The 24,800-nt window shown below is 37.3% G+C and overlaps 2 protein-coding genes across 10 annotated transcripts in view; one reads left to right on the forward strand and one right to left on the reverse strand.

Annotated features, from left to right (window-relative positions):
- The window catches only part of RABL3 (RAB, member of RAS oncogene family like 3), a 30,922-nt gene extending 19,192 nt beyond the window's left edge, over positions 1 to 11,730 (reverse strand). Inside the window, exons 1-2 of one of the 2 annotated variants that reach the window (XR_014305932.1) lie at positions 11,614 to 11,709; positions 7,193 to 7,284 (exon numbers count right to left, since the gene is read on the reverse strand). Coding sequence is in view for 1 of the 2 variants with exons in the window: in XM_082712261.1 (XP_082568387.1) it covers positions 7,193 to 7,284; positions 11,614 to 11,659 (138 nt within the window). In the remaining variant the exon portion in view is untranslated. Of the gene's footprint in view, positions 1 to 7,192; positions 7,285 to 11,613 lie in introns of both variants that reach the window. The other variant, XM_082712261.1, reaches the window with a different exon arrangement.
- The window catches only part of GTF2E1 (general transcription factor IIE subunit 1), a 45,523-nt gene continuing 32,363 nt past the window's right edge, over positions 11,641 to 24,800 (forward strand). For 3 of the 8 annotated variants that reach the window (XM_082712088.1, XM_082712093.1, XM_082712092.1), the window contains exons 1-2: positions 11,774 to 11,944; positions 16,585 to 17,051. In XM_082712088.1, coding sequence (XP_082568214.1) covers positions 16,604 to 17,051 — 448 coding nt within the window. In that variant the 5' untranslated portion in view covers positions 11,774 to 11,944; positions 16,585 to 16,603. Of the gene's footprint in view, positions 11,716 to 11,773; positions 12,507 to 16,584; positions 17,052 to 24,800 lie in introns of those variants that run through there. The other 5 variants (XM_082712090.1, XM_082712094.1, XM_082712095.1 and 2 more) reach the window with 5 other exon arrangements.

Here is a 24,800-nt window from a genome sequence, read left to right on the forward strand (position 1 = left end):
CTTATCACACTTGTACCCCAATTATCCACTGAAACATTCCTTATGGAGGTCACCAATGGCTTCCATGTTACTAAATCTAGTGATCAATGAGCAGTTTTCATCTTACTCTCCCATCTGATACAACTAACCACTCCTATGCCTTGCAGTACTTTTTTCACTTAGCTTCCTCCTTATCACACTCTACTGGTTTTCTTCCCATTTCACAGCCTAATCCTTTACAGTCTCCATTGGGTTGTCTTTACCTCTCTGACCTCTAATTGTAATCCAAGGTTGAGTTCTTGGATCTCTTCTCTTCTCTTTTATTACCGACTCTCTTGACAATGTCATCTAATCTTATGATTTTAAATGTGATCATTATGTTGATGATTTCCAAATTTATATCCTGACGGGACTAGTCCCTTGAACTTCAGGCTACCATATCCACCAGACAAGAATTTGGATGTCTAATAGGCATCTCAAAGTTAACATACCTGAAAATAATTTCCAGATCTTCCCCCTTAAGCCTGTTTTTCTCCTAGTAAAAGGCAACTTCATCCTTCCAATTACTTAAAGGGCCAACACCTTAGGAGTGATCCTTAACACCTTTCATACTATGTATCACAGTTGGAGCTGGCATTGCCCTCTATGACCACTTTGGCAAGCTCATTTCCTGGTATGACAATGAATTTGGCTATAGCAGTGGGGTGGTGGATCTTATGGTCCATATGGCCTCTAAGGAATAAGAGCTCCCTGGACCACCAGACCCAGTGACAGCAACAGGAAGAGAGAGGCCCTCAGCTGATGAGGAGTCCTTGCCCTGCCTCATCCTCCAACACATGGAGAATCTCCTGACCTCTTTACAGTTTCCATCCCAGACCCCTTAAAGAAGGGTCACGTAACATCAATAAAGTATACTGTACCCCTTCCCAAAATAAGTAAATAAAAAGCAGAAAGAAATTTAGTAAAGAAAATGATACACATCCAGAAAGAACACTGGATGCTGTAGATGCTCTCTAACAGTATGGTTTTAGTATGTATGCCTGCAGGAAGGCAGGAGGTCTTAGGAGAGAGTTGGTAGAAAAGAAACAAGAATAAAAAAGAGCAACTAGGAGAGTGTACTAGAGGAGTAGGAATTGAACTCATCTAATTTGCTGCCTAGCAGGTAGGCAATATATGTACTAAATGAATGAATGAATGAATAATATAACGGTTACTGCTGATTGCCTCTTCCTTTCCATTAAATTTATTTTGCTTTTAGCCAAACTCATGTCCCCTATTTTTTTAAAAGTTACTTTTCTCTTGTATTCTGTACCCATTCACTCCTTTATTTAACCTCTACTTTGTGCAAAATTGATTTAAACCTATTTCCTCACTGCCTATTCACATCATTTGGTTTCTGCTACTTCTATTCCAACACATTTTCAAAGGTCAGCGATGACTTCATTACTACCAATTCTTTTTTCTCTCTAACTCCTCATATGTCTATAGCATTTCATTATCAAAACTCAATCCTTCCTTCATAAAATTCTCATCTCCCTTTGCTCTTCTGGTATTTCATCACCTCTTACCTCTTTGACCAATCTTTCTCTGACACCTCTTCCCATCTACAACTCTCCAAATATACCCCAAGGTTTTCCTTCAGCTCTTCTCCTTCTAAATTTGCTTTCTGGAAAAACGTATCAACTCTCAAGGTCTGGGATTATTACCATGCAGATGATTCAACTCATAATTCTCTCTTGAGCTTTCCTATCTCATCTCTGAATGCCTTCTGGACAGTTTCAGTTGGATAGCTCATAGATCTTTCCCTTCATCATGTCCAGAACTAAATTTATTATCATTTCCTTCTTCTTTACCTATAATATATATATCCCTGTTCTTGAGGAATAGTCCATTCAGTCATTAACACCTAATATAATTTTCCATTCTTTTTTTTAAAAAAGATTTTATATATTTATTTGACAGAGAGAGAGAAATCACAAGCAAGCAGGCAGAGTGAGAGAAGGAAGCAGGCTCCCCGCTGAGCAGACAGCCCGATGTGGGACTTGATCCCAGGACCCTGATACCATGACCTGAGCCAAAGGCAGAAGCCTAAACTACTGAGCCACCCAGGTGTCCCTATAATTTTCCATTCTTTATATGCACATCACTTTTTCTCTTGAGCTGCTGTAACACTTATATTCTCTATCAGTGCTATCTCAGGACCTTCTGTAATGATAGAAATGTCCAGTATAGTAACCACTGGCAACATGTGATGTTGGGCAGTTCAAATGTGGTTAGCTCAACAGAGGAGCTAAATTTTTCATTTCAGTTAATTTAAATTTAAATTGCTACATTACTTTAGTGCTTATTGTATGTAATAGCAGTGGAATACTTTTTTGTTAATACCACTCTGGAACAAGAGGCAGTACAGAGCAGTGCCCAAGAGCACAGGCTCTTTAACCAGACTGACTGAGTTTGAATCCCAACCCCATCACTTACTAGCGATGTGACCTTGAGCAAGACATTTAATGCCTCTGTCGGTACCACCACTGTATCAAATAGGGGCAATATTAGTACCTCCCTTGAAGGTTGTTGTGGGAATTACATAAACTAGTATGTAAAATGGGTGTCTAGCCAAAGTAAGCACTAAGAAATATTAGCTATCATTTGTATTATTATTTCTAAAATCATTCATATATATAAACCTTATCCCAGCTACTAGACCTTACTTCACATTCTTATCTTTTTTTTTTAATTTCTCCTCAGTGCTTGCACATTACTATGCTGCCCAAAGAGAAAGTCAATAAGTATTGATTGTATGCAACGTGTAAATTAGAAAGTTAAAATCCCGTTAAAGTGAACTAGAAATGACAAGTCAATTTCCTTATTTATAATTTGTGAAAAGATTAGTTTCTGTAAGTCTTATTTTTATAATTAAGAGTAGCCATGCATTTATATTAGTCCCATTAGACTTGGGGCAACAAAATTAGAAGAGTAATGAATAAGGAATACTGCAAAATAAAACTTTTCTTTTTCCCCTTCAATTCAGTATGAACACCTCTCCACTACATACTAAATCCAAAATGGTAGTAATTACTGAGTATATACATTAAGCTCATTAGTTCACCCAGTACTTCAAATTAAACAATTACATTATCACCTTTATCAGCTCTATTTTTAGTTGGCTCTTAGATGTGAAAAGAGCTAAATGGGGCAATTGTTCCTAAGAGTTTTGAAGAGAGTGTATTCATGGATCTACAAGGATTCTAGAGATATCTTCTCTCAGGTTTCAATAACACAGAAGCTGTAACTGCAATTTAAAGCTGCTACAGAAGAAAGTGTTCTTCCAAGCTATTTATGTAATGGTTTTATCAGATTTAATCATTCTTGCTAGAGGAAAGAACTGTTCACTTTATTATAGCAATAGTTAAAACAATTTACATGTCTATGGCAACTTTCCTTAAGATTATCATTTAAAAATGCCTTTTATTCATGTTGTCATTCAAGAAATGCATTCTTTTCAAAGATAGAGGACAGAGACCAACAAACCCAAGATATAGTGAAAAGTTAACAAAAGCAAGGTAACTTTCACCTCCATATGCCCCATTCTTTGACAATAATGCAATTCAGGCCAGCTGGCTTTACAGGAGTCAGTGAGTGCCATACTCATTCTGGTAAAATCAGTCACAGTATAACATCACCTACAAACCTGTAGGCTAGCTAAAGCAGATATAATTTACCCCTATTTTGCAGAAGATATACTAAGGCTCAGAGAAGTAAACTGTTTAGTCTAAGGTCACTCTTGAGGAAGCAAAAGGCAATATGGGAACTGCCCCAGGAAGTGGGAGTTTAACTCTGAATTTCTTTTTTTAAAAATCCTTTATTTACATTCAATTTAGTTAACATATATTGTTTTATCAATTACCAGAGTAGAATTTAGTGACTCATCAATTGCATATAACACCCAGTGTTCATAATATCAAGTGCCCTCCCTAATGCCTATAACCCAATTACACCTTCTCACTCACCTTCCTTCCAGCAACCCTCAGTTTGTTTCTAAAGTTAAGAGTCTCTTATGGATTGCCTCCCTCTCTCTTCATCTTATTTTATTTTTCCTTCCTTTCCCCTGTGTTTATCTATTTAGTTTCTTAAATTCCATGTATGAGTGAAATCATATGTCTTTCTTCAACTTTTTTCACTTAACATGACAGATACTCTCTAGTTCCTTTTATGTCATTGCAAATGGCAAGATTTCATTCTTTTGGATGACTGAGTATATTCCATTGTGTGTGTGTGTGTGTGTGTCTGCATGTATACACACACATATATATATACACACACATATATACATATACACATAAATACACACACATATACACATACACATATATATAAAACACATCTTCATCTGTTCATGTGTTGATGGACATCTGGGCTCTTTCCATATTTTGGGTATTGTGGACATCGTTGTGATAAACATTGGGGTGCATGTGCCCCTTCAAATCACTATGTTTGTATCCTTTGGATAAATACCTAGTAGTGCAATTGCTGGGTTGTAGGGTTGCTCTATTTTTTTTAAAAAATATTTTATTTATTTATTTAACAGAGAGAGAGAGATTGATCACAAGTAGACAGAGAGAAAGGCAGAGAGAGAGGGGGAAGCAGACACCCCGCTGAGCAGAGAGCCCGATGTGGAACTTGATCCCAGGACCCTGAGACCATGACCTGAGCTGAAGGCAGAGTCCTAACCACTGAGCCACCCAGGTGCCCCTATTTTTTAACTCTTTGAGGAGCCTCCATACTGATTTCCAGAATGGTTGCACCAGTTTGCATTCACAGTAACACTGTATGAAGGTTCCCTCTTTTATGCAAGGCCTTACCAACATCTGTTGTTTCCTGAGTTGTTAATTTTAGCCATTCTGACTGGTGTGAGGTGGTATCTCATAGTGGTGCTGATTTCAATTCCTCTGAGGCTGAGTGATGTTGAGCATTTTTCAAGTGTCTGTTGGCCATTTGTATATATTCTTTGGAGAAATGTCTTTACATTTCTCTCTTCTTTTCAATGTTGTGCTCTCTCACAGAAAGGGATTTAGGAAAATCCATAAGGAAATTTTGTCCAGAACTTGCTATTGACAAGTTGCCAACTGCATTTATTATCTAGTATTTGTTTTCTTCTACTGCTAAGAATTTGGGGACATGGCAGGCTGAAATGACACAGACATTCACAGACATTCTGACTTCAAATTCATAGAAATGCCATAAAAATGTTTTTTAAAAATAAAGAGGACAAGCTCAAGAAAAAGAAAGGAAAATACTCAGATGCTAGAAAAGAACTTAAAAACAGAGTGAGAAGTAGGAACTGACTTAGATTTAGAGATAGCTTCAGGGGCCAGTCCCTGGAGTTTTAGTGCCCATCCAGGAATAGAGATCTGTTTTCTGGCTTTTAAGGCAAGACTATACATAGGTGAGTGAGAAAGACCAGATGATAGTTCCCATCAAGAAATCTGGCCCAGGCAGTGAAAGAGAGTAGGGAAAACCATTCACTGGCTCAGGAAAGCAGGAAAAACTTTCTGTCAGGGACCCTAGGTAGGGTTGGTACAGGATAAAGGGTCCACAAAAAATGGAAACCACAGGCCAGTACTCCAATCAAGTATTTGGAGAATATACATTATCTAGATGGAATGGAAACTCCTGGCTTTGAAATTTCAAGTACCACTGAAATTCCTAGGGCTTTGTAACCAAAAGAAATGAAAAAGTACCATACTTCCACAAGACAGCACACAGAACTTCTACAGAAAAGAAGGAAAAAAAATTCTGCTGAAGAAGTGATCATCTTCAAAGAATTATAAACCATACAAAGAGACACATTTTTCAAGAAACATGGTTGGCATACACAGCACGTTAGAATATCTAGACACACTCAAAAAAAAAAAAAAAATCCAAAAGAAACCATAAAATAGTATGTTGAAAGTGATTAAAATAAAAAGTAAAGCCATAATGAAAGATCAGGATATTGTAAAAAAATCTTGACACTTGAAAAAGAACCAAAAGGAGTATCTAGAAATAAAAAATTCCAATTACAAAGATGAAAACTTAGTGCATATATTAAAAAGCAGATTAGACATAGTTGAAGAGATTCTTAATTAACTGGAAGGCAGATATGAGCACATGATCCAGAATACACAAAAGATAAATAACAGAAAACATGGAAGTACAATTAAGATATAAAAGACAGAAATCTAATAGAAGTGCAAAAGGAGGGGATAAAGGGAATGAGGGAAGACAACAGATAATGGCTAAAAATTCTGAAAATGAAGACAGTTGTTGAGAGGCACAACCTTCTGATAGGATGACTAAAAACAAACCCATATCTAGACATATATTAGTAAAACCACAGAACATCCAAAAAAATCTTTTAAAAGCAAATAGAAGAAATTACCTTCCAAAGGAATAACTAGGCTGACAAAAGATTTCCAATCAGCAGCAATGTAAGTCACAATCTGTGGAAGAGTTTCAAAGAACTAAAAGAAACTAATTGTCAATCGAGCTAATTATCATTCCTTCCCTATTTATTTCTTAACTCAATGGAGAGATTATGATAGCAGAAGAGACATTGGAAAAGAACTAGCTGGGATTAGCAAAGACCAAAAGTATCTGCAAAGATGGTTAATTTGGTGGACACTGCACCTGAGTTTCCCAAATGTGAAGTGGAACAGAAGACCTAAACCTGAGGCTCCAGAAGCTTTTGCCTTTACATATATTTCTAGCCAAAAGTTGTTTGTCTTAGTGCCAAAGAATTAGATAGAATTATTTAGGGAGTGTGTTAAGTGAACTCTAGATATATAGCACAGCAGTGAAAACTGAACTCTCTGGATTAACACTATTTAGACAAGATCAGGTCCATTCAGGGTGTATACCCAGGTCTATACTGGCTGTGGACTGGATTAAGACTACTTAAGATCAAATCTTGATTTTGTTTTTTTTGCATTGAGTCAACTTGATTGAGGTACTTTATTTCTCTATGCCTCAGTTTCTGCAGCTATAACTCACAGTTTAAAAAGATTAAGTTAGAAAAGACATGTAAAGCACCTGGCATAGTATCTAGAACAGAGAAGATAGTTAATAAAGCCCAGCTATTATTATTAATTTTGACAGTACTGTAATTTGATCATGTAGTTTGAAGGACATATCTTTAATACAACTACAGAAAAACTGAAATATCAGAAACACATACTCTGACATCTACTGAGCAGCCCACAGTCCATGACGGATTTCCCAGTACTTGATTCTGACACAGAAGATGAACCAGTGAAGATTTCCCAACACCTGTAAAAGATAAAAGAACTCTAGTCATACAAGAGATATGCTGAAATATTTACTATGACAAAAGTAAGTCTGAACATATGTCAGTAAAAATGATATATAAAGAAAGTATGGTTGTTTAAAGGATGATTACACTGTACCAACCATTTAATAAGCTTTAATGATAAAAGGAAGAGAATTAAAGACAGTGGTTCTCTCAAATTATGCTTGAATACAGTCAGTGACAGGGATTCACCATTTCACAATTCTATAGACACTCTAGTTTTCTCATATACTGATTTTTAAAAGGCAGCCAACAATTTGGCTCAGACTTAACTGTTTGGAAAAAGAGAAACACTCCAGTCCCTCCTCTAAGGCAGTACCCTATTTTCTTGTAGATCCCATTAATGTAGTTATTAATGCCAGATATAGCATTAGGACATCTGTGTGAATACGGAAGAGAATGAGTTCTTCTGTATACCTGTATGTAGAGTCACTCAATGAATTAACAGCATCTTGGGGTGCCATGATAACAAGCATAGTTGGTGATTCTTTATGCAATACTAGTTGTATCAAAAATTTAGACAATCTCTTTGTGTGCATTACTGTGTATGAACCTACAAGTTATGTTTATTATAAAAAGTTGTATTTAGAGACAATCTGGAAAGAATTTTTTTTAAAAAGAAAAAATTGCCTGAAGAGCCCCATGAGGAACATGTAAGTTTATTTAATACCACAAGCAGGGTTTCGCCAAAAGCACATTGTTACTATGAATACGCACATGGTGTACTTAAAAACAATACAATTTATGCCTTTGCTTGAATAGCTGGATCTATCTGGAATATCCTCCCCACCTTCCCCCTTCACTTCCCCCTCCTCATTGGCCTGGTGAATTAATCTTTCAAGACTCAGCATCTTTCTAGTTATAAAGTCCTTCTGAATTCCACAGAGATAGAACTAAGAACACCATCCACCATCCTCTGGGTCTCCACTGTACCCTGTACATTTTCCTACAAAGCACTGAAAACACATTATTACACTTCTTTGAGGGTTGGGACTGGGTTTTACTCATCGTTTTTATCTCCAGTATTCAGAACAGGGCCTTAATTAGTATTTATTTAGTAGCCAAAATTTTCCATGTTATTACAGAATCTTCATAAACATTTTTAATGTCTCCACAGTAGTTCAGAGAGTAGACAACAATTTATATAACCATTCCCTCTCATTATTAGATATTTAGGGTGTTTCACATTTTTTGTTATGCTGAGAGGACTGTTTCAATTTTCATTTCAAATTCAAATTATTTCCTTAGTATACCTTACCAGAAGCAAAATTAGTATGTAAAAGGAAATGAACATTTCAACTTCTTGATATATGTTAACAACTTTCATCTGGTTACTCTGTTACCAGCCATACATATAAGCCTGCGTGTCCTGTTGCACCTCAACAGTGTGTATGTAGTTGCTTTTTCAACTGTGTTAATTTGACAAAAAAGTGACATCTTGCTTTAGTCTGAATTTCTTTACCTTCTGTTAAAGATCTACATTACAACTACTTTTGTTAATCAGTTATATTTCTTCTCTTATGAATTATCTGTTGATGTTCTCTGCCCATTTATCTAATGGCTTTTGGTGTTATCAATTTACATAACTTCTTTCTATATTAGCTGTCCCATGTAATTGAATCCAGTATTTTCCCAGGTTTCCTTTTAATTCTTTTTTATATTTTTCAATACCGACATTTAAGATTTCTGAGTATTCAAATTTGGCTCTTTGTATCTACTGCACTGCATCTAATATCTGTGACCTTAGGACACACTGTTGATTTCCATGTTTGTATATAGGGTGTTTATGATGGAGGCATGTATCTAAGAACTTAGTTATCAGTCTGATGCAAGCCTTGAACTTTCAGTTAAGCATAACCGTGTCAGTAAATGGATCTATGCAATAACACTGTATGGTTCTCCACGAATTAACTGCTGTGAATGGTAAGAATTGACTGACACTGGATAGACTGTCAAGAGTAAGAACAATGGAAGTGCCAGGAAAATTGGCTAACTATTAATTTCTTTAAGAATTTTGAGAGGTACTAATTCTGTCTTCACCAAACAACCAAATTAGATCAAAAGAATGCACTTGATTTGCATGGGGGAAAAAGGTCCTAAATAATTAAATAAATACCAGCTTCAAATATAGTTGTTGGTAATGTGCTAAGCTCATCCCTTGTCTCTGAAAGAACAAAAAGGGGAAAAAAATATGTGTGTATTAGTGAGACTTTCAGGATTCCTTACTAAATCATCAAATATTTCTAGGGGATACAAAACACGTCTCTAAATTTCAAGTCATTTTTTTTTTAAAGATTTTATTTACTTATTTGACACAGAGAGAGAGATCACAAGTAGGCATAAAGGCAGACAGAGAGGGGGAAGCAGGCTCCCTGCTGAGCAGAGAGCCCGATGCGGGGCTCAATCCCAGGACCCTGAGACCATGACCTGAGTTGAAGGCAGAGGCTTAACCCACTGAGCCACCCAGGTGCCCCTCAAGTCATCCTTTTATATATTTATGAACTCCTCAAAATTTCACAGGGGAAATAAGCCTTTATTCAAAAGCCAACTTTGAAGTTTAAATACAAAGGCAGATGAAGTGTAAAAAGTATATCCTTACCTGTCAGTAAATTAATGTTAAAAGGGAACTGATAAAAAGGTAATAACTGACAGCACACATACCTAACATCCATGAATGTGTGACAAGATCAATCAAGTGGGCATGACTATCTTCCATTTTACAGCTAAACTATAAGGAAAAAGAAAAGCTTACTAATTGCCTGATCATTTTTCCACATTTAATGCAGCAGCCAATTCAACCCTGTTATGTAATGCATTGATTCCACAGCCTCAGCACTTACTATAGTGCCTGCTGTGTAGCAGGTACTTAAGTAATTTTGTGAAAAAGAAAAAGTCGACTAGTTCCAATAATATGTAACATCAAGGGCTTGTTAGATGTAATAGAAAAGCGAATTAAAAGTGAGAAAGAACACCACTTCAGGTATCATGAACCATGTTAGCGCTGGATTCCAGTCTCGAATTTTACTTGCTGATACTCTTGCCAAGTCCTTTTAGATCATCATTACTTTATTCATTTATATAAAACTGAGTGACTTCCTTAAAACAATTTCAGCACCACTTCAAGCTAAAGAACTGGAGTTGACAAATTGGATTATATTCATAGAATTTCATAATGCAACTTTCTTAACGGAATATTAAATAATGCTATCTATAAAATATTTTGCAATGCAAATAATCTTCAGGCAATGTGGAAATGTTCTTAATCTCCTCCTCTCCACAATTGTACGCAGTCTGTAAGGCTAGTTTTCAAGCTGTTTGGGGTATATTCTCTCCACCTTCAAGCATCTGGTACAATGTCTCTGCTCACAGAACACATTCACAGGTCAACTCCAGAAAATCACATCTATGAAATGCAAGGTTAGCATTTATTCCAAGTTCTTAAAGAGCACAAAAGTGAAAGTTATGGTTAAAAAAAAAAAAAAAAGTAAACAGGCAGGAGGAGGAAATACAGACTTCAATTTTAGTTCTCAAAAGTCCAAGGTGTCAAAAGAAGAGTTTTAACACTAGGATTAAACTGAGCTCAGCATTAAATCCCAGCTGTTTCATAATATGGCTTTATCTTAATTGCTCTTCCTTACAACCTAGCACGTAATAGGTTTTCAATTAGGATTACAGAGAACAAAGAAATCAAGAAACCCAGTTGAGAGTAAAATAGGACTACCACCCAATATTTCATTTCATAATATGGCTCAGTGTTTTGAGTGCGTGGGCAGGTTCTGTCATTTACCTCTCTCCTCTTCACTTTTTCATCTGTAAAATGGGGTTAATAGGCGTGCTATCAGGTTAAAAGAATTGATATATGTAAAGCATTTTGAACAGTATCATTCTTAGTGCACGTTTGAATTCCTTAGTGATCAAAATCTCTTGAAGGCAGGGCCCCAACGTCACAGCGCCTGATACAATACTCAATGTCCGCATATCTTTTAAAACAAAGGAACTGAGAATACAAGCTAGCTCGACTGTGGTCGCCAGGGAGACCGACTTGGAAAGCTGCGAAGGCGGAGAAAGGCCGGGCCTCCGCGCGCACCCCCCACCCCCACGCCCGCGCGCAACGCCACCTTCCTCAAGTACAGAGAAGTCCTCTGGGAAGTGTAGTTTTTAGACCTTGAGAGGGCTTTCAGCAGTGGCCGGAGCCAGATTGTTGCGGGAGCGGAAAAATAGCGAAGGAAGAGGGTTATCGGATAACTCAAAAAGTATCAGGAGCCCTAAAGGTGGATTAAATCGCTCACCTGAGTCTCCCAATACCAGTACTTTCACCCGATCCAGGGACGCCATCTTGCTACTGCCTGGAGTTAACGCCTGTTCCGGGATGGTAGGCCAACCAGAGCTCGGTATGGAAGGGAAAACCTTCAACTTCATTGGCTAGTCAGGGCGTGACTGTCTTGATTGAAGGCCTCACTGTGCTGATTGGCCGGCGTGGTTAAAAAAGTGGTGAGGGGGTTCCAAAGCCGGTCGCAGGATTCAGGCGTTTTCTTTGTCGCACAAGTGGCGTGGCTCGTTTAAGCCGGTAGTTGAGGCGCTGAGGGCAGCTCTAGTGGGAGTGTTCGAGGATTCGTTTTGGTAAACCTTGTTACCTGTTCCTTGTTCTCGATTCCTCAGTCCCCGTCGCATTTCAGGATTTTCCTGTCTTTCCCCCTCTTTCTCTTTAGCTACCCGCCTCCCCTTAGCTGGTCTCTTGATTTGGTCCTCCAAAGAACCATTGACCCCGGAGCGGCCAGTGTGCGACCTCGGGTAGGACGGGCTTGGATGTGCCGAGTGTGGCCCCAGGACTCACCTGGCACATTCCGAGGGAATTTAGGGGCTCGGGGTCTGTCAGTGGGAAGGAGAGAACATTACTGAACCGAATTCTTGGAGGGCATCTGGTCCACAGGTTTTGTGGTGATATGCTGCTTTGTGTGTGAAGGTGTGGAAAATACCATGAAACATGGTAACTGAAAAATCACAGTTAGTCCTATAGGATCCAAGTTCTTCTAGAGCTGGAATAGTGGTATACTGAAATCATCTAACTGGACTCCCGCATCTACTCCTTTTTCCTTTATTTCACATCCTGTAGTCAGCATAATCTTTTAAAATAGCGAATTTGAGCCTGTCACCTCCTGCTTAAAGCCATTTGAAGTTTAAGGTGAGGGTTTTCAGTAGCCTGTCTTTTTCTACTCTGGAAGCAGCAGTGAAGGAAGTGAACTGGGTGTCGGGGGAGGGCGGAAGCTGGCGGGGTGGGCATATTGGATGAACACGTGTTTAGGAGACTTAGGGAAAGTTTTATGAAAGTGCTTGATTAGCTCGGCTGGGTGTTGCGAAGTGGTGAACAAGAGAGAGACACGAAGAAAGTACAACTCTACTCACTTCAAGGAAGAAAGGGGAAGAGCTCTGTGTGAAAGGGGAACATTTTAAGCTACTAAGGAGAATCTGGGAAGGTCTCTCTGAGAAATGTCATTTTATATGTGAAGGTTGATTAGAAGGGAGTTTGAGCTTAGCTTTGTGGGCATAAAGAACAGCATGTGCTGTTTCTTTCAGGCCTGGTGATGGAGAAACCATGCGTGGCTCATGGAATTGAGAGAATAGCAGTGTGCCTGGAGATGAGGCTGACAAGGATAAACAGTGCAGAGAAAGCATTCATTTCACCTTTGTTTCTCCAATTCTGTGCCTGTGCCTGTCTAAATTTTTGTATGATGAGAAAACATGGTTCAAAAACAAAACCAACTTGCCTTTGGGGGTCTGGATGGGTAAGGAGGTGGGTGAGGCTAGGAGTTGACTGATGGACTCTGAGTCTAAAAAGAAGAAGCAGAAGTTGGTGCTATAAGGTCATACTTCCAAAAGTTTGCAGAGACCATCCAGTCTCCTTCCGTGTTTAAAACTCAACTGCTCTCTTCAGCTTCAGGTTACTGTTTCGTGTGGGAACGCGGTCTCACTTTTTTCCTTAGATATTTCCAGTTTTCAAGCTTAAAATGGAAATTTATGTGAAATTTAACAGTTTTTCAATGTTGACAACTAATTCAGAAAATTTTCAAAATGTTTTTTGGGTCAAACAGTGTGACAGAGGCTGCTAGTTTGAGACCTCTGACTTTAGTAACATAACAAATCCAAAGACTGAGTAGGAGATTCATTGTAAGTGGGGAAGTAGAGGTCTGTAGAGGAGAGAACAAAATGGTCAGGAAGGATGATTTTAGAATTTAGAGATAAGCTGAACAGCTGCCTTCTTTGAGCTTCACTTTCTTTTGTTCAGCTACCTGCCGAACATCCTTATGGCCTTTTCTATTTCCTCAGAGACACAAACATCTAAAAGTGAATGCCTCATTTCTTACAAACCTCTTCCTCTTTCAGGTGTTAGCCCATTTTTCACAGTAGCAGTATTCTCTTCCTAGCTACACTGGCTCAAAGCAAATAGCTATATGTTATTATTTAATAATATTAAATATGTCATTGTTTAATGGGTGTAGTGTTTCACTTTTACAGGATGAAAAGAGTTATGGAGATGGGTGGTGGTGATTGTACAGCATTATGATTGTATTTAATACTACTGAACTGTGTACTTAAAAATGGTTAATTGATAAATTATACATTATTTGTATTTTACCAATAAAAAATATTATAAAAAAAGAAAAAACCCGAATTACTACTTAAAATTTTCCTACTCTGTTACTCCATTTCCAACATATTACCAGATTCTTTTAATTTTGTTTCTGTAATAAATTTCATTCATCCTGCCCTATCTTCCTTACTTTAGGTTTGGTTACTTTGGCTCCTAATACTTCTTTCAGTGCCTCCATCTTCAATACTTCAGTTCATTTCTCTTATTGTTCTTAAGAGTCACTTTCCTAATACAGGGTCTTATTATCAATGCCAGTATTTAACGGTACTCTTATGATTCCAGCCATGAAAGCAGAACACTTTACCTGAATTATCTCATTTAATCCGTACTTCAAATCTGTGAGGAAGGTGCTGTCAGTCACTTTTGTATATGAGGAAACTGAGGATTTTCCAGGGTCACAGTCTAGGAAATGGTGGAACTGGGATTCAAAACCCAGAACTATTGCCCTGCACGGTGCCTCATAACACTCCCTTGCTCAAATCTTTAGGGCCCCCTCAAGTGTTTCAGGCAAAGGAAACAGGCGAAATGATAATGTGCATTGGCAGGACACATAATAGCGACCCACCAAATTTGTCTGAAACAGTGGTCAGAGACTTTTTTCTGTGTATTGGAGTCACCTAAAGAGCTTTTAAAATAACATGATGCTGGGGCGCCTGGGTGGCTCAGTGAGTTAAAGCCTCTGCCTTTGGCTCAGGTCATGATCCCAGGGTCCTGGGATCGAGCCCCGCATTGGGAGCTCTGCTTGCCGGGGAGTCTGCTTCCCTTCCTCTCTCTCTCTGCCTGCCTCTCTGCCTACTTGTGATCTCTGTCTGTCAAATAAATAAATAAAATCTTAAAAAAAAAAAAAACCAAAACATGATGCCTAGTCTGGCTCTCCCAGACCAGCTGAAACAGAATCTCTGGGAATGGGGCCCAGGATGGGTATTTTTAAATGCTCCCCAGATGATTCTGCTTTACAGCCGGGGTTGAAAATCACTGGTCTAGAAAATGGAATGTATGGGGTGGGAGGCCAGGGAGGCCAATATAACTGTAGGAAATAATACTGAAAAAGTAATTTATTTTGACATATGTGTGCCATATTTGGTCTTTTGGATATTTCAGAGGTTATGTGTTGTGTTCTGCCAATTGTTGATGTGGTAAAACAAGCAAACAAAAAACTGGGATCAAGTACAATGTATAGGTCAAATTAGAAAGAAGAACAAAGTGTACCCTGTTGCTATGATGCTATTCCGGTGCTGAACCCAGGTACTTGCTCAGCATCCTTAAGTGCTAGGATGACAGGAAGGTTCTAGGACCTTAGGATCTAGGTGCTGCTTTATCTCCTGATTGGTTGTTTAGGAATATCTTGATAGTATAGTACTGTGGATCTAAAAATATTCTAAAAAAGCTATTAAGTCTGATTTCATTGATAACCACTGATGATAAATAAAAGTTTCCTTAGAACCTAGTGGTAATAACAATATAATTCTCCACTGAAATAGTTTAGTGGGATGTCTCTGTTAAGAGTTTCTCTATAGTGTAGGGAAATTTCACTAGCTGTAGTGTGTGTCAGTAGCTTAGTCACTTCTAGTATGAGACATACTAAATCAGTATGGAAGATATCAACAAGTACTTCTAATAAGCATATTGGTTAATATTCTCATTTATTCACCACAGTGGCCTCATTTAGGTAATTGATATTATCCTTATTTCTCAGAGTAAAATGTAAAGTTGTTTAAGGGATTTGCTCAGGATCATATAGCTGCTAAAATGCAGGCTAACTGAATTCCAAAGCACAGGCTTTTTTTAAACAGCCACATGAGTCTAGCCCATGCCAGTTTGAACTTGTAGAAGACAGTCTTCTGGGTCATGACAGGAGAATTGGGTGCAGTTAGCCTCTGCTTTGTACTGCACGAAGGGATCCAATACTTAAGGGTATCTTGGGCTTTTTTTTTTTTTAATTTAAGGACTGTTTACTTAATTGGTCATCAGGTTTAACTTTGCAAGATTGGTAACGCTATCTGGATCTAAGTGTTAATTTCTTTCAGATTTATAACAGTAATTTTGCCAAACACTCATCCAGGGATTACTTATGTGTTTATTGGCTTTTTGTGATTTTATTGTGAGAGCATGACTATGTAAAAGACCCTGAATAGATTTTGATAGAAAAATTTTACTCAAGAAATAAAGACACTTTAAGGATATGCTATCTGCTAAGTTTCTCAGGGGTTTACTGCATTCCCGAAGATCTACAGCATTAACGGTAGTGAGACCTCATTTATCTTTTTTTTTTTTCCTCTTTCTGAAATAAAGTGAGCTTGATACAATATATCATTGCTATAGGTAGTAAGTTACTTTTTAGAATCAAGCACTGTAGATCATAAAAATTAACATTTAAGAAATACGTCAAGCTTTTTAAGTGTAATCCTTGTACTCTAGAGAAAAGTCTTATTCTCTGTTTTAACGCTTAGACATTGTGAGTCTTTTAAAACAATACTTTGAGTACCTTTTGTGGCATTTCAAAGGTGGTAGCTGCCAGCTACCTAATGGGTTGATTATTCTAGATTTAAAACGATTACTATGTCCTTATGCTTAACTAATCTCTTTTTTTCTGAATTTGGTTTATTTAAAGTTGAAGTTTGCTGCTAAAGATGGCAGATCCTGATGTCCTCACCGAGGTTCCCGCAGCATTGAAGAGGTTAGCCAAGTATGTGATCCGGGGATTTTATGGCATTGAGCATGCTTTGGCCTTGGACATCTTGATCCGGAACCCCTGTGTCAAAGAGGAGGATATGCTGGAGCTGCTCAAGTTTGATCGGAAGCAACTTCGATCAGTTTTGAATAATTTAAAGGGAGACAAGTTCATCAAATGCAGAATGAGGGTAGAGACTGCTGCAGATGGGAAAACCACTCGCCATAACTACTACTTTATTAATTATCGCACTCTTGTTAATGTGGTAAAGTATAAATTGGACCACATGAGACGGAGGATTGAAACTGATGAGAGAGATTCCACCAACCGGGCTTCCTTCAAATGTCCTGTCTGTAGTAGTACTTTTACAGACTTAGAAGCTAATCAGCTCTTTGATCCCATGACAGGTGAGATTTTTACCAATTTATGAGTCTTTGAAGTGACTTAAAAATAAAATATGTATTGTTTTCCTTAAATTGATTCATCTAATTTTTAAACCAATCATGTAGATAATTATAAAGGTGAATGGATTAGTATAAGTCCACCTATGGTCATTCTTAGTCTTACTGTCATGTTTGACCACCATATTACTTTTAGAAGCTTTTTCACAGCCTTTCTCATTCACAAAGGAGTGTACCTTCCCACCCATGACCCTCCTACCTCTGCTCCCATTCCCACCCCTTATTTGCAGCCACAGCCTGATCTGAAGGGATGACTTCTCTACCACTTTGAAGTCATTCTGACATGTTTACTTTTAACTTCTTTGTTCAACAGTTATTTGAGTGCCTGCTTGTGCCAGTCACTGCCAGAAAGGTACAATACAGTGTATGTAAACGCTTTTGTTAGTGGAAGTACAAAGCGTTATTGGTAATCTGTAACTAGGGCATCTAATCTGCCTTTGGAGAAGGCCTCTGGAAGAAGTTAAGTAAGACTGAGAGCTAAAAGATAGGAGTTAGCCACATGAAATAAGATGGACAACTTTTCCAAGTTAACAAGTAGATATTTAGTCTCTTAGCCATTCATTAGTGGAAAATAATTGTCAACATCATCTATAATTGCTTCATTTAATTCAGTGATTCAGTTTTAAGGATTTTTTTTCTTATCAACACAGGATTGTAAAACATGCATTTTCTAAAAGTGCAGTATGTCTAGTATTAATAGAAACTTTAAAGTGCTAGGCTGTTGTTTTGTTATTTGTAAACTGTAAAAGAGACTACAATTTTGCTAATGACTCAGTGTATCATTTTTGTAATATTTTCTAGAGGCAAAAATCTTTAGAGAGAGCCAATATTATAAAGTTAGATTGGGCCCCTTGTTATGGCAGGATTCGAGTGAACTTTGTAGTTCATAGATCTGCCTTTTAAAAAACTATCTGAAAAATGTAATTTAAACTTTCACACACGAAATGTTTTATTGCAAAAAAAGTTAATGATTTATGTATGTAGAATTTTCTAATTTTGTGTATGTTGTGTATTGTATATTTTAAAGACTTTTACAATTATTTTTAATGGGAAATAATCCCAATACCAATTAAAGTTACTGACCTAAAGAGCTAGAAAAGCCTATGATTCTTATTTATTTTGAAGAGTCATTTTAGATGAAAGGTTATTTAAAGAATTCATGTCTGTATTAAATATTTAATTTGTCAGAACCTCACTGTTCACCTTAAAAGGGCTTAACTAGGAAGAGATCTTGGTTGTAAGAAAATTTTAACCATCCTGAGTAGAAGAATTGCTTGAGTTTGGTATAGTGGAATGTTGTAGAATATATCTGGAGAATAGACTAGAAAAGTATCATCATTTTGCCATTCACTCTAACAGATTTCTTTAACCCACTGAGCCACCCAGGTGCCTCCACTCTAACAGATTTCTTAAAGATTTTATTTATTTATTTGACAGAGAGAAATTACAAGTACACTGAGAGGCGGGCAGAGAGAGAGAGAGAGAGAGGGAAGCAGGCTCCCTGCTGAGCAGAGAGCCCGATGCGGGACTTGATCCCAGGACCCTGAGATCATGACCTGAGCCGAAGGCAGCGGCTTAACCCACTGAGCCACCCAGGCGCCCTAACAGATTTCTTAAAGGAACTCTGGGTTTTGGTTTTCTGATTCTCTGGGATGTTAGTATTACAGTGGTTGTCTTCACTCTTGACTACAGTGGAAAGTGTAATTCAGTCAGTCCCTCAGAGAGCGTAACCTAAAGTAATGTGCTTCTACTGCATCTATTCATTTGATTCTTACTTAATTTCATGAGACTTTGTAAAGGGAAATATTTCCACTAATAAATCAGTATTTAGGAGATGGATCCATGAAGCTCTTTGTGTTTTACATAGGATTATTGTCTGAATGAAACTAGTTGTCATCAACAGTTGGCCTGTATAGGAAGTGGCCTAATGCTGAAATATAGTCAAGATTATTTGAATCAAGGTTTTTGAATCACTGATCAGCCAACACTAAAAGTCAACTTAATTGTAATTTCTGTCCATACAGTGAAGCCTATGGTATCATGATTGAATATTCTTAGTCATTGGGAAACTTTGTTCTGAGAATATACCTGCCTTTTGATTATAATTTGGCTTTTCATTTGGACTTTGCCCTTAAGGAGAGAATGTACTGATTCAGTGATATCAGGCCCCAGTCTGTGTGTCCTTTCTGGTGTTTTTGTGTTTTCATTATTAATGCCTTGACACCATCCCTCGGTTATACATTCCCTTTAGAAATCTTGGTCTTTTTCTCTCTGTTCCCTTACTGTGCCCTCCCCTGCTATTTTAAAGAAGATGGGAAAAACGCATTTGGTATGTGTATCAGAGGAGAAAGAGGGAACTTTTTCTGCTGTAATCTTTATGCTGTCTTTAAATCGACAGAATTATAGTTTTCATTCTAAGCCCAGTCTTGTACAAAGCTATTCTACTTTCTGGTTGTTATCGGAAATTGATATTTCTGACGAAATGATGGGGGCATTTGATGGGCATCTATCTCCATTTCCATTTCCAACAATTACTGGGTTGAACTGTGGATTATCTTAGTAATTAGTGGGCATTCAGGAATTAGATTTAAAGCTTTCTAGACTTTGCTGTTAACCTGATAAAAAGTTTTTAACTCAAGCGTATGGCAGCTTTCTGCCACTGGACAAAGGGTACTGATGAGTGTCCAGAAATTCTGGGCAAAGGAAATTCTGAGTTCAGCAAGAATTGTTTTAACAGCATTAATTGACAGAAGCCAGTGATTTTTCTACTTCAGTTTGTAGCTTTTTCCTACCCCATCTCTTTTTTTTCTCTAAAGATTGTGGATTTTTTCCATACTTTCCATTTAGATTTTGCCATTGCTGTTCTTGGGTTGAACTCTCTCCAAATATTTTATGTTTGGTATGTGTGAGATAATAGAAAAACATATTGGTCTCCACCCCAGTTCCTTGCACAGAGCCCCTAAAACTCTTATAGTTTCCTAAGTGATAAGAGCACTCATAACCTCTTTTATTCTAATATTTGGTCCTTGACCCTGGCTTCTGAAACCCTTGTGAGAAGAGTGTCTTCTGTTTTAATGAGGTCACTCTGGGTGGGTTCTTGGATGGCTCCTAGATGAAGGCTGGTCACCTGAAAGACTACGCCAAGACCAAGCTTAGAATTTTCAGCCCACCTTCTATTCTCTTGAGAAGGGAGAAGGGCTGAAAGTGGAGTTGAGTGATCATGCCTATTTGAGAAAGCTTCCATAAAAATCCCAATAGTATGGGATTCAGGGAGCTTCCAGGTTGGGGAACATGTGGAGGTTCAGGGGAGGCCGTACACTTGGAGAGGACATGGAAGCTCTGCACCCCTTCCTAAATAGTTGGCCCTACACATCTCTTCCATTTGGATATTCTTCTGTATCCTTTATCAAACTGGTAAATGTAAGTAAATATATTCCTGAGTTCTGTGAGCTGCTCTAGCAAATCAGCTGAATCCAAGGAGAAGGTCTTTGGAACCTCCCATCTATAGTTTGTTGGTCAGAAGCACCCATGATAACCTGGGCTTGTGACTGGTTGTGGGGGCGGGGTGGGGCAGTCTTGTGGGACCAAGCCCTCAACTTGTGGAGTCTAATGCTATCTCCAAGTAGTCATAACTAAGTCGGACATTAGGACACCCAGCTGGTGTCACAGGGAATTGCAGGGGGTAAAATCGCCACATGTTTGGTGGTCTGCAAAAACTGTTTTAATGAAATATGGGAGTTTTATGTAAACAAAACAAAGACCACATGACATGAAATGTCTCAGATCAGCAAAATAGCATCTTGTGGTTCATAAGTGCATGTTCTAGATTTAACAAGCTTTGTGACCATGTAGGTAGACTTAGTATTTCTTCTACTTTGGTAGTCTTAACTGTGGGTGATTTAGTTAATGGCACTTATAAGTTAAATTCAGCAACATGCTTCCCCAAAAGGGGAAGTTCATATTCTTTTTTAGATGTCAAGGTTAGATGATATAGAAATAGCTTTATGTTTTTCATGTTTCATTTAAAAATTATGCAGCCATAATGCCAGAGAAAATTTTGAAAAGAGAAAAAAATTACCCACAGAACCATTATCCTTTTGCATATTACCTGTAATTAAAATCATAGCCAAAGATATTTTGTGATCTCTTGATTCCTTAATGTACCAAACTCTCCTGCTTTTATCTAGTGTTCAAAATATGTTTTAATAGGTGTGTGTGTATTTTCCCCCCCCTTAGTTTTCCTTTCTACCCTTTTTGGGCACTTTGATTTTATCTATTTTTTGTTGGTATAGATAATGATGCTTTGAACACTTCTGTGTATATAGCATTTTATTCCTGCTTAAGTTTCTCCTTAAGAATTCTCAGCAGTGGGAATAGTGGATGAAAGAATATAGTTTTATATTTCTTTAAAGGCATATATGATACTTAGTTTCATCCAGGGCTGTGGGGGAGATAAATTATTAGGTGTTTGATTTTGAAATAGTTTGGGAGCCCCATTACTGAATTTACCTAGAGACACAAGAATCCCATTTTATTTTATTTTATTATTATTATTATTTTAAGATTTTATTTATTTAATAGAGAGCTCATAAGCAGGGGGAGCATCAGGCAGAAGGTGAGGAAGAAGCAGAATCCCCACAGAACAGGGAGTCTAATGTGGGACTTGATCCCAGGACCCTGGGATCATGACCTGAACTGAAGGCAGATGCTTAACTAAAGTCACCCAGGCGTCCCTGAGAATCCCATTTTAAATAAACTTTTAAATTAGTTAAATAGTAATTAAAAAAATGTCTTTTAACTAAGTATTTAATAAGATCTTAGGAATTTAGAGATTATTTTATCTAGTTTAACTCATCAACTGATGTCTGGGTGGGTACACTTACACATACCTGTGATTTGCTCTGGGGTTTGGAGGATCCTACAAAGTAATGAAGGTAGGGCTATATAGATTGCTAGGATGTTTACGATTGAATGTTAAGAAAGAATATTCAGCTTGTTTTGTTTGGATCCATGGAAAAGACTTAGAGACAGATTTTAGGATTAGTATAAAAGAAATCTTTAATAACTTACTGCAAAAGAAAATAAGTGTCTCATAAATAACTCTTCTTTTTTTTTTTAGATTTAATTATTTATATATTTGAGAGAGAGCGAGTGAGTGTGAGCATGAGTGGGGGGAGAGGGAGAAGCAGGCTCCCCACTTAACCGGCAATCGGATGTAGGGCTTGATCCCAGAACTCTGGGATCATGACCCAAGCTGAAGGCAGATGCCAAATCGACTGAGCCACCCAGGTGCCTGCGTAAATGACTCTTAAAAAGAGCCACAATATTGTAACTCTTCCACTGCTTAGTTCTGAGTTACTTGGAAATTTCGTGTGAACTCCATATCTACTTGGGATATCATATATAAATTTGGGGTTAAATCACAGGAGTCCTTTCTTGCCTTGTGCAGGTGAAACTTTTTGGTTTATAAGGTCAGTTTCTTAATCCCCATATCATGAAAATTCCTCAATTTCCTTAAACTAATATTTTTAAACTGTTAGGGTCCTGTATTTGTGAGACTCTTAAAGACTTGTTAATGATATTTACATTCATATATCACACTCCTTTTTCATGTCTTCATCTCTTTCTACTTAGAATAGGAGATGTCTCATAAGCAGTATTTTCAGTTCCTGAAATGCTAACAACACAACCACACACACAAAAATCTTTCTAGGATTATTTTGCTCATTTTGCTAATTTGGAATCTTGCCCAGGATGGATTCATTACAACATCATACTAGAAAGCTCAGAGGTGTGGATATGTTTTTTTGGGGTGGGGGGTGCTTATTAGAATAAATTAGAAAATAAAAAGAAGTTAGGGAAAGATTTTAAGGGACAAGTGCCTTCCCTCTTTTACCTGTCTAAAATCTTTAGGTCTGATGTTTTAAAAAATATTGTTGCTTTAATCTTGAGGATTTGAGGACTTTATTTTTATTTTATTTTATTTTTTTTATTTTTTTTTTTTAGATTTTTTATTTATTTATTTGACAGAGAGAAATCACAAGTAGATGGAGAGGCAGGCAGAGAGAGAGAGAAGGAAGCAGGCTCCCTGCCGAGCAGAGAGCCCGATGCGGGACTCGATCCCAGGACCCTGAGATCATGACCTGAGCCGAAGGCAGCGGCTTAACCCACTGAGCCACCCAGGCGCCCTGAGGACTTTTTTTTTTAAATAAATTTTTTTGTGTGTTTAATCCTTTCTGTATTTTGATGCTGATTACATAGAAGCTAATTTGTGAAAGGTTGCTTTTTAGTTTGATGCTGACATACAGTATTGTTTTGATTATTGTCTTTCAAATAGTTATATCAAAGCCACAGGGTTTTTTTTTTGTTTGTTTTTTTTTTTGCCTGCTCAGTGCATGTTGAAATAGGTTCAATTTTGGCTTAATTTAGAGAACTTATTGCAGTTTTTAATTTTTACATAAGTACTATATTTCAGTTTGTTGTTTTGCTTCCCAGGCATAGTACATTTCTTCCCCTTTATAGTGAGATCCAGAATCTGGGAATGTTGTATGATTATTCCAAATACAGATGTGTCCATTTAAGGGAGGACAGAAGCCAATTTTATTTGAGTTGAGTTTTAGAGTGTGTCATTCACAAATACATTTGAGCTCTTCTGAGTTGAAATTCATAAAAGGCTGCTTTTTTTTTTTTTTTTTTTGCATGCAAACAGGTGAATATTTTACAGTCTTATGTGTTCTACAGTGAATTGTTAAAAGATAGTTTTTCAAATAACTTTATTACAGTGAAATAATTATAGGAAATATATTACTATGTTCTTGTCATATCTGTTGATATTTTATAATAACAATTCCTTTTCCTGTATGTTTCCCCTTGCCAATTAAACTGAAGAAATTTGCTTTATGAAATAGTTTGGAAATTAGAATAAAAAGAGACTTTTGAGACTAGCATTTTAATATATAAGCCCCTGAATATTTTAAGTTATAAAAGTTATTACAAGAACATGATGATGCTTTCAAAGAATAGACTAAGAATGACTATGTGACTTCTGAATATTAGTTAAGAGAGAGTTGAGTGATTTTGGAGGATTCAAATTAACATTTGTTTTCTTTCTGCTAAAAATACATAACTAATGTATTAAGGTAGATGTATTAAGGACTCAAATGGCAAACCTAGTTTTTCCACTCTGTGCTCTCCCACTCAACCTAGTTCCGGTTCTCACCGCTTTTCATTGTATTAACAACTATTGTTTTGTGGTTATTCTTCCAGTTCTTCTATCTTATCTCTCCAACCCCACCTCACTGCACCCAAGCCCTTTTGAAGTCTAAGAAAGCAAATGATTTGTCATCAAGTATGTTGTTGCTATATCAGCTTTAAATATTAAATTTTGATTAATTCTGATAGTATTGTCAGGGATTTTTAGGGTACTTAACTACAATTGAGTCCTTTTGCATAATCATTGTATTCAGTGCACATGTCATTTTCAGAAGTTTTGTTTTGTTTTGTTTCTTTAAGCAATAGCTGTGACAGTAAAGGGACGGTGTATTAGGATTCCAGAGTCTTAACTTTTAGTCTTGGGTTATGTTAGTAATTATCACCTTTGGTGAATCCTGTAATCATTCTAGGTCTTTTTTTAGCATGTGTAAAATGATAAATTCAGTTTGTTCTATACCATATATGGTTTCTCTCAACTCTAAT

Source organism: Mustela nivalis (assembly GCF_964662115.1).
Source record: "Mustela nivalis genome assembly, chromosome: 1".
Classification (NCBI taxonomy): domain Eukaryota; kingdom Metazoa; phylum Chordata; class Mammalia; order Carnivora; family Mustelidae; genus Mustela; species Mustela nivalis.